Source organism: Myotis brandtii, unplaced genomic scaffold (assembly GCF_000412655.1).
Source record: "Myotis brandtii unplaced genomic scaffold, ASM41265v1 scaffold481, whole genome shotgun sequence".
In the NCBI taxonomy this organism is placed as follows: Eukaryota; Metazoa; Chordata; class Mammalia; order Chiroptera; family Vespertilionidae; genus Myotis; species Myotis brandtii.
Genome location: NW_005368381.1, coordinates 299,375 through 308,726, shown reverse-complemented (window position 1 = coordinate 308,726; position 9,352 = coordinate 299,375). Strand labels below are relative to the sequence as shown.

Genomic DNA, 9,352 nt, shown 5'->3' with positions numbered 1-9,352 from the left:
GCCTGAGATCGATTTCACACCGGCAGCGGCTGCGGAAGGTCCCGGAGCCCAGCGCGGGGTGATGCGAACCTGTCAAAAGGGGAGCAGCAGCGCTGCGGAGCTCTGACAGGCGCTGGCTTCCGGGCGCCTCGCTCAGTTTTGGGCCTAGAATGGGTGCTCGATAGTATTGGCATTGGTTAGGAACTATGCCTTTTACAAACCACTCTTCGTTTCCGCGTCAGAAAAATGGGTGTACTAATATCGCCTTCAAAGGACCTATATATGCTGAGAAAGCACTCATTAAACCCCTGAAAGGCCGGATCTAATCCCTTAAGGTCTTTATGGTCTAGCACTGAGATTATTACCCTTTTTGATTCACAACCCCTTTGATGCTGATGGAAGCTGTGACCCTTATCCCAGTAAAATGAACATGGAGACATAAAAAACGTTACTTTCCAGGGAGATTCTTGCACTCCCTGAAGCTCATGTATGCATCCCCTAAGTGTCCATGAATTTCAGGTTAATAATCCCTGCTCTAGCGAAAGAGGCACCTACTGTCAGATGCTTTTTAGATATTATCTCCTTTAATCCGCACACAGTTCCATGAGTTAGGGATTGCTGTCTTCATTTTGTGGATAGGGAGGCTGATATTCAGAGTGGAAGTTCACATGTCCTATATTACACAGCTACTGAGTAACAGCTGAGACTAGGATTTTTTCTTGACTCGAGCCAATATTCTTTCGATGGTGGTATTGCCTTTTAGAGAAAAGTACTATAATAAAAGCAACAAATTACAATACATAAAAATAAAACTAGCATATAATAAGTGAAAATAATAAAATGCTATTGGATCACAGTGGGGAGGCAAACTAATTCTTTTTTTTTTTTTTAATCCTCACCCGAGGATATTTTTTCCATTGATTTTTAGGGAGAGTGGAAGACAGAGAGAAACATCGATGTGAGAGAAACACATCGATTGGTTGCCTCCTACAGGAACCCCAACCAGACCCTGGCCCAGGAGGAGCCTGCAACCAAGGTACATGCCCTTGACCAGAATCGAACCTGGGACCCTTCAGTCCTCAGGCTGGTGCTCTATCCACTGAGCAAAACCGGCTAGAGTGAGACAAACTAATTCTGATTGGGGAGAAGAAACATTCTGCTTGGAGGAGATAATATTTGAGCTAACCCTGAGGAATTTTAATAGACAGAAAATTAGGGTGGGTTAGAACATAAGCACAGTGCCTGGCACATATTAAAGGCTCAATAAATGTTTGCTGAATGAACAATTTTTGTAGATAGTCTCTCTGATCAGTTCTGTGTTTACGGGAAGATAAATCTGGCAATGGGATGATGGGGATTGAACCCACATTGTCCTTGGCATATCAGGACAATGCTCTAACCAACTGAGCTACCCAGCCAGGGCAGAGAGCAGCGGGCCTTTAGAAAGGGAGGCCAGTTGGTGGATTCTAGTAAGAACCATGACTAGAGGGAATGAAAGGCTGATTTAGCACAGTGGTTATGCTCATGGAAAGGACACTGCTAGGAGAAACACCACGGAAAGTAGAGTTGATTGGATTCTCAGAATAAGAGAGGGAGGAATTGGAGATGACTTTGTGATTTCAAGTCTGGGTGACTGAGAGGGTGATGATACTATTAACTGAGATAGGGAACACAGAAAGGGAAGCAGATTAAGGGGAAGATGAGGAGTTTGAAGCTAGTATTGTTCCCCCATTTCCAGAATCTACTTCTAAGTCAGACCTCCTCACCAGTCTCAACAGGGACCCAGCTCAGCCAGTAGCTAAGGATTAATATTCTGGTTTGGATTAGTCAGAGAAAAGACAGTTATATATGTGCCCACAGGAGTCAAGACTGTATTTTCTATCCAGCCAAGACAGTAGAGCTTTGACAGTAGATTCAGGGTAGCTGAGCCAAGGAAGGAGAATGGCATAGGGTGGGGAAGAGGTTCAGACCCTCCACCATATAGGATAAAATGATTTTGATGAGAAGGAGGTTGGGAATGGTGGTGGTGGTAATAAGATCCTTCCCAGGGTTTAGGTGGCCTAAGGATTCTTGAGTTTGTGACAATATTGTAAATACAGCCCACTTAACACCATTTCACAGCCGGGTGGTGTTACACCTACAGATTAGATCAACACCTAATCTCCCAGAAGATTTAGCCTGTGTCGTAGCACACTTTTGCCACACCCTCTGTAAAGCCCTGGTTTCTAAGTTTCTTTCCACCGGAAGCGATGACAGAAGGAAATGTATGGGTGGGGAGAGGTAGTTGGTGAGGGGCCCAGGTTCCTGACACAGTACACCCAGGGAACGAAGAGCAAGAGTGCCATGTTGAAGCGACCATTGCTACTCAGATTCCTCTTATTCCTGCAGCTGCCTCTGTTGGGGATGGGGCTGAACCCAACAGTCCTCAAGCCCATTGGAAATGAAGACATCACAGCTGGTGGGAAACCTGGGACTGGAAGGGGTTGGTGAGACCGGAGGCTGTGGGAAGGGGCCATACAGAAATCTGGACCCTGCCACTGGACATAACAAGGATGCAGGCAGAATTTAAGAGCACTGTGGGGAGGGGAGGGGAAGGGTTCCCTGTCTCACGGTGTTTCTTCTTCTGACCATCATTTCTTCTCTTCCCCTCTCCCACTTCATTTTCTCCCCAACCTAGAGGTTCAGTGTTTTGTATTCAATGTCGAGTATATAAATTGCACTTGGAACAGCAGCTCTGAGCCTCAGCCCACCAACCTGACTCTGCACTATTGGTATGAGAAAGAAAGAGGGGATAGCATAGGGGAGGAAGAGGAGGTGGGCTAGATGTGAGAGACTGCATGGGAACCCTGAAAGAGGGTAGCCAGCATTCCAGGCTCCCCACTATTTTCTCATGGGGTAAGTTCCTTTGGTTTACTTGTCTGTCAGGAAGAGTACAGGAAGGGAAACCCTAATGAAAACTCACTGGTGATGATAGGGAAAGGATTTGGAGGAAGGCAAAGGGTGGGCAGAGGAACTGGAAGGCAGAGAACAGGAGCTTGAGATCAAGGAGGAGGCTGGGCTGTGGATGTCTGTAGTATCCAAATTTACCCCACCATTCTTCTTCCTTCCAACCCTTCTCTAGGTATAAGAACTCTGGTCATAACATCCAGGAGTGTGGCCACTATCTATACTCTTCAGAGATCACTTCTGGCTGTTGGTTGGGAAAAGAGGAAATCAATCTCTACCAAACATTCTTTGTCCAGCTCCAGGACCCACAGGAACCTAGGAGGAAGACCAAAAAGGAGCTAAGACTGCAGGATCTGGGTAATTTGCAAATGGCTCAAGAGTCCAGGGATATTGTGGGACATTGGAGTATATGGAGCAGTGTTCTTTAGCGGTGTTCTTTCACCATAAAGGTACCCGCTCAGAAAGGAAGAGGTGAGGGTTTGGGATGGGGAAGGGAGGAGGGATCTGTAGCACTACCTTCAGGATCCTGACTTGTCTAGGCCAGGGGAATGACCACACTCACACACATATCTCCAGTGATTCCCTGGGCTCCGAAGAACCTAACACTTCACAACCTGAGTGAATCCCAGATAGAACTGAGGTGGAGCAACACATACTTGGACCACTGTTTGGAGCACCTGGTGCAGTACAGGAGTGACCGGGACCACAGCTGGACTGTGAGTGACTGGGGATATATGAATGTAGCAGCTAAGACCACGCAAGTGGGGATAGACTCAGTCAGCCAAACAGGAGGGCTTGATCTCAAGCTCCTGTTCTCTGCCTTCCAGTTCCTCTGCCCACCTTTGCCTTCCTCCAAATCCTTTCCCTATCATCACCAGTGAGTTTTCATTAGGGTTTCCCTTCCTGTACTCTTCCTGACAGATAAGTAAACCAAAGGAAGCCTTTAAGGGGATCTGGAGAGAGGCATTAGATTCTAGTCAGTGAAGGGGGCAGTGTAGCTTGAATAGTCAAGAGAGGAGGGAGGGACTGGGAAGAACCAGAAGATGACGGGGGGGGGGGGGGGGGGGGGGGGGTTTGGGACAGCAGTTTTAAAAAATATATGTTTTTATTGTTTGTTTTTTAGAGAGAGAGGAATGGAGAGGGATAGAGAGATAGAAACATCAATTGGCTGCCTCCTGCATGCTCCCTACTGGAATTCGAGCCTGCAACCAGGGCATGTGCCCTGACCAGGAATCGAACCCATGACCTCTTGGTTCATAGGTTGACACTCAACCACTGAGCCACACCAGCTGGGAGAGGGTAGCAGTTTTAATTTTTCCTTCTTTTATAGACACCCATCTTCCCCTCACCCTCTTTCTCCCCAAGGAACAGTCAGTGGACCAAAGACGTAGCTTCTCCTTGCCTAGTGTGGATGGGCGGAAACTCTACACGTTTCGTGTTCGGAGTCGCCATAACCCACTCTGTGGAAGTGCTCAGCATTGGAGTGAATGGAGCCACCCAATCCACTGGGGCAGCCATACTTCAAAGGGTAAGATGGACCTAATGCCTCACCCTGACCCATGAGTCCAGCACCCCAACCTTTCTAGCACCACTGTCTTTTGCTCTACCTCCCTATCTGTAAGCTCCCAAATTTGGTGGCCCATCTCCCCTCACTGTTCAACCCCAACCCCCAGGAAGCAGGGTTTGTCTGTGTAGTGTTGGGTCGATGTGTTGTTAGACTAGAGGGATGGATTGAGATGGAGGCCAAGGAGTGCTCAAAGGGGAGATAGAATGTATAAACTATCCCTACAGCATTCCCAGGAAGGCTGCATAGTGAAGATGGCTTTGGGACCAGCCAAATCTTGGGTTTAAACTTGCCTCTGCCACTTACTGCCTCTTTGATCTTGGGCACATCACTAACCTCTTCCATTGTCTTTCCTTGTCTATAAAATGGAGATACTAATTGGTCCCCCCTCTCAGAAGTTGTGAGGATTAATTATACAGAAAGTGTCTAGCACAGTGCCTGGCACCTAGTTGGGGCTCCACCAATGTTGGCATGTAGGGGCGTGACAAGTATTAGGGCCCTGTTCCTCTCCTCTTCTCCATAGAATCCATAGAGCCCCCATCATTGTTTGCACTGGAAGCCGTGCTCATCCCCCTTGGCTCCATGGGATTGATTATTAGCCTCATCTGTGTGTACTGCTGGCTGGAACGGTGAGACTTCTGGAATCCCAGAAAAAAAGGTGGGGGTGGCTGGGAATAGTAGAAGAGGCTTATTACAAGGTCTATAGAAGAAGAAGGCAGGACAGTAAGGAACGAGGGGTCACCCAAGTGGGCATGGTGATGGAAGGAAGCTGCAGGCACAGAGAACAGAGAATCTCTTTATTCCATATGGCAGAATTGGGAGAAAAGGGTAATAAAAGAGCAACACTAATGTGCTCCTGCTCCCTCTTTCATCCCCTACCCCAGGACCATGCCCCGAATTCCTACCCTCAAGAGCCTAGAGGATCTGGTTACGGAATACCACGGGAACTTTTCGGTGAGAACATGGTAATAGGCAGACTGCAGTCTGTCAACTGCCCACTTCCTGCAGCAAGACAAAGTATGGAGGGCAGAGGGGAGGAGAGGGGGCCTTGCACTAACTGTCAGGATGTGGCCAACCAATTGGGGGATGGGGCAGATGGAGAGAGACACACAGAAGAACTGATTATAGATTGGTTGAGGCGTATGGAAACAGTGGTATTGGGAGCCCAGGAGTCTGTGTGTCCCTTCCTTGATCATAGTGGTGCATACGTGAGAGTTCCCTTGGCACAGAGCCTGGGTCTTTTACTTCCTGCTCCTAATTGACCCCTGACCTGGAGATATCTGTCTTTAGGCCTGGAGTGGTGTGTCTAAGGGACTGGCGGAGAGCCTGCAGCCAGACTACAGCGAAAGGCTCTGCCACGTCAGTGAGATTCCTCCAAAGGGCGTTGCTCTAGGGGAGGGGCCTGGGGGCTCCCCTTGCAGCCACCATAGCCCCTACGGGGCTCCCCCATGTTACACCCTGAAACCTGAGCCCTGATACCCTGACAGAACCCCAGGGTCCTGTAGCCCTAAATTGTACTAACTTCCCCTCATCCAACCAGCCTGAGCCCAATGTTCCCCCTGCCCCAACTGTGGCTGATTTTGAATTGTGTGTCCCCTATAACTGCCCCCTCATTTAATATCTCCTCTTTAAGAATTGTCCCTTTGCCCAACTGGTGTGGTTCAGTGGTTGAGCATCGACCTATGACCCAGGAGATCAAGGTTCGATTCTGGTCAGGGCACAAGCACGGATTGTGGGCTGGATCCCCAGTAGGGGACGTGCAGGAGGCAACCCATCAATGATTCTTTCTCAATATTAATGTTTTTATCCCTCTCTCCTTTCCTCTCTGAAATCAATTAAAAATATATTTAAAAAGGAATTGCCCATTTGCCCTGTACATGTTTGTCATCTCCCTCGATCCAGAATTCCTCTTCCTCCCTCCCTCCCTCCCAACCTCTCTCTCTCTCCATCTACCCTTCAGTTGTTCCCGAATCAATGATAAATAAAGTTTCTGTTGATAATCATCAAGACTGTGTTGTTGGGGCAGGGGGCAGGGGAAACATGAGGTATAGTAAGGATGGGGACATGGTGCTGAGGGTAGGGAAAAGGAGTAGTAGACTCCTGCCGTGGAAGCAGTTGTACCACAAATTATTTAGAAAAAGCACATTTCCAGAAACTTAACTTTTCTCTAAGGTATCCTTCTGGGGTCCCATTTAGAGTTAGATTTACCATGTTGCCTCCATTCCCAATAAATCTTCTACAGACCTCACCCAGGTTCTTCTCCCCTTATCCTTACTCCACCTTCTGCCACACATACCACTTCTGACCTCATAATCCCTCAGGCCCCACCCTTCAGGCTCCACCCCTAGCGATGCTGGTTATCCACAACTACCAATAGCTCTCTATCTTCCTGTTCTGGGCTTCCTCAGGCAATGTAATCCATCTGCCTCTCCAGTCCCCTGTCCCCTGTCCCCTGTCCCCTGTCCCTATGGATCCCCCAAGGCCTCCAGAACACCCTCCATCTTCATGACTCATCAGGCCTCTCTCTGAAGAGTGAGCTCTTGAGAGTATGTTCATCTACATCAAACATGGAGGTGAGGGGCATCATGGAGCTGGAGTCTGTGTGTAGGGCTGGGAAGGTTTGAGGGCAGTGGAGATCACAGAGACGTATAACTAGAGAAGGGTCACATGCCCCATCCCATCTCTTCTTAGATAATCAGCATTTTATTGCCAATATCAATTGTGCTGTCCACCGGTTGCTGCATTACACCCGCAATAAAGTGGGGTTGCCTAAAACAGGTGAGGAGTTTGGGAAGGGGTCTAATGGCCAAGGGTCAGAAGTAGCAGTCATCTCTAGCCTCCAATTCCTCCTTCTGGCAAGAAGAGAGCTCCTTGAATCCCTACAGCTTCCTCCAGCCCATTTTGGATGGGATCATTGGCCCCTTTTGCCCTTACTCTACTTCCTGAGCTGCCCCAATTACCCCTCTGGCCTCCCTCCAGAAACCATTGATTTGTGTGATGAAACGGGAACAATGAAGTTGTTTTTCCTGATGAAGATCCCTGGAGACTATGCCAACAAATTCCTTACAGCTCGAAACACCTACTACATTTGTAAGGTGGCACGTGGGACACCAGGTAGAGGCTTGGGAGCATTCCCCAGAGATAGAACAAGGCCCTCAGGATGGATTGTAGAACTTGTCCTTAAAATAGGATGCCCTCAATCAGATCCAATTGACTATCTCTAATCAGCCTAAGACGGGCACTGCCTGTGACAATAGGTTAGGTTCACACATATCATACCCCCCACGTTATCCTAGGGATGGATCTGAGGGGAGGAAATAAGGTAAACCAGCTCAAGTAGTATTGAGTTCTAGGGTCCTAAAATCTTGGACTTTGGAAGGGTGGAGACTGGGTGACAGAGACTGGGGATAGCACACTGCTGTATTCACAGGAACCCAACTTGCGAATGCCTACCTAGCTTTTGTGCCCCTCCTGAAGAATCCAGACCACACACTACTTGGTAAGAAGCATGATGAAGAAAGGAGGAACTTGGAGAGTACTGCACATAGCTGGTGATGGAGAATATAGGGTGGGACTGGTGTCATGCCGCAAGTAGGATCACAGGAAAAGGGGAATAGGGTCTAGGTCCACTTTACAAGGGATGCTTAGCTCAAACCAGGTGGAGTGTGCATGTGTCATTCACCCTTCTCCCCATTTCTCAGCCTTCTTCTCAGTATATCTCCCTATCACCACCCATCATTTCTATCTTTCCCTTCATCCTTTTCTCTTGGAGCTTAGGAACCTTCAGGTCACTCTTCAGACTAACTTTAGGCTGGGTTGCTCCAAATGATCATTTGAATGATGGGAGGGATGGTATGGGTAGGTAAGGTCTCTAGTCCTCAGAGGTAGAGGTGCCTTTTCCTGGTTTCTAGACGCCTTGCGCACACAATGTGACATGCTGGAGAAGAGCAGACTGAAAATGCTTAGACTCCAAGAAGCCAAGAAAGCCGTTAAAATTGATTCTTCTGTGAACCTTCCAGTAAGACTCCCCATATCTGGTCTGTCCCAGCACCCCCCTATCCCCACCAGCCAACAAGGCTCCTCCACCATGGTCCTCTGGGATAATTTTTTTAAAATATATTTTTATTTATTTCAGGGAGGAAGGGAGAGGGAGAGAAACATCAATGATGGGAGAGAATCATTGATTGGCTGCCTCCTGCACGCCCCCCACTGGGGACCTAGCCCACAGCCAGGGCATGTGCCCTTGACTGGGATTGAACCTGGGACCCTTCAGTCTGTAGGCCAACGCTCTATCCACTGAGCCAAACCAGCTAGGGCTAAATTTCCTTTCCAAATCCCACATCCATGCCCAAGACCTGCCTTCCACCTCTTTTGTCCTGCCTGTGGCCCTAGTTTGTATAAAATTTCCTTCTGAGAACCGAACTTTATCTGACTGACCCTTTCTTTTTCCAGTCCAAATCAGGTGACGACAAGAGTCGAAAACTCCCTCGAAAGGGTCCATTCCAAAAGACCAGGGCAGCCTTTCTCAGTAAGAAGGGAAAACAGTCTAAAAAAATAAAGTGACCAAGTGAGAGCAGAAACACTAGGTATGAAATTACTGGAATTTAATGTGAGGTTCCTTTTTTAAGAGACTCCTCCCAGTATCTGCAGGGAGGCTTAAGTATGCCCCAGGCAGCATGGAGGCTCTGAGGGTGAGCAGGAGAGGGCTGGGGTGTGCACTTGGGTGGGGGTGAGGAAAGACTTTGAAGTCTAGTACAATGAGCCTTTGAGGGACAGTGGGACAGAGGAGGGGGTGGAGTCTTTCTCAGCCAGACTACCAGAGGACACCTATCACAGCCTGTTCGGGTTAGATGGCTGACGGGC

General features: G+C 48.4%; 2 protein-coding genes across 3 annotated transcripts; both read left to right on the top strand.

Moving 5' to 3' along the window:
• Positions 1-2,304: 2,304 nt before the first annotated feature.
• IL2RG (interleukin 2 receptor, gamma) lies at positions 2,305-6,202 on the top strand. Of its 2 annotated transcripts, none has more exons than XM_014547688.1 (8): positions 2,305-2,437; positions 2,657-2,750; positions 3,101-3,282; positions 3,502-3,641; positions 4,291-4,453; positions 5,013-5,118; positions 5,374-5,443; positions 5,780-6,202. In XM_014547688.1, the coding sequence occupies exons 1-8, from the start codon at positions 2,323-2,325 to the stop codon at positions 5,963-5,965; spliced, it is 1,056 nt and encodes a 351-aa protein (XP_014403174.1). In that variant the 5' UTR covers positions 2,305-2,322; the 3' UTR covers positions 5,966-6,202. The 2 variants fall into 2 exon arrangements, with proteins under 2 accessions (XP_014403174.1, XP_014403173.1); XM_014547687.1 differs by having other exon boundaries at positions 2,305-2,461.
• An 835-nt stretch (positions 6,203-7,037) lies between these two features.
• Positions 7,038-9,052, top strand: LOC102247867 (chromosome unknown open reading frame, human CXorf65). Its single transcript, XM_005876207.1, has 6 exons — positions 7,038-7,062; positions 7,181-7,267; positions 7,469-7,603; positions 7,920-7,988; positions 8,401-8,507; positions 8,942-9,052. The coding sequence occupies exons 1-6, from the start codon at positions 7,038-7,040 to the stop codon at positions 9,050-9,052; spliced, it is 534 nt and encodes a 177-aa protein (XP_005876269.1).
• The last annotated feature ends 300 nt before the right edge of the window (positions 9,053-9,352 follow it).

What these genes read in the sequence shown, in the direction of transcription:
- IL2RG (XM_014547687.1), top strand. Translation starts at nt 2,323, where the DNA reads ATGTTGAAGCGACCATTGCTACTCAGATTCCTCTTATTCCTGCAGCTG. An exon ending in GAAACCTGGGACTGGAAGGG is followed by an intron (nt 2,462 to 2,656) that starts GTTGGTGAGACC and finishes TCCCCAACCTAG; the next exon opens with AGGTTCAGTGTTTTGTATTC. An exon ending in GTGTACTGCTGGCTGGAACG is followed by an intron (nt 5,119 to 5,373) that starts GTGAGACTTCTG and finishes CCCCTACCCCAG; the next exon opens with GACCATGCCCCGAATTCCTA.
- LOC102247867 (XM_005876207.1), top strand. Translation starts at nt 7,038, where the DNA reads ATGTTCATCTACATCAAACATGGAG. An exon ending in AGTGGGGTTGCCTAAAACAG is followed by an intron (nt 7,268 to 7,468) that starts GTGAGGAGTTTG and finishes GCCTCCCTCCAG; the next exon opens with AAACCATTGATTTGTGTGAT. An exon ending in GGTGGCACGTGGGACACCAG is followed by an intron (nt 7,604 to 7,919) that starts GTAGAGGCTTGG and finishes CTGTATTCACAG; the next exon opens with GAACCCAACTTGCGAATGCC.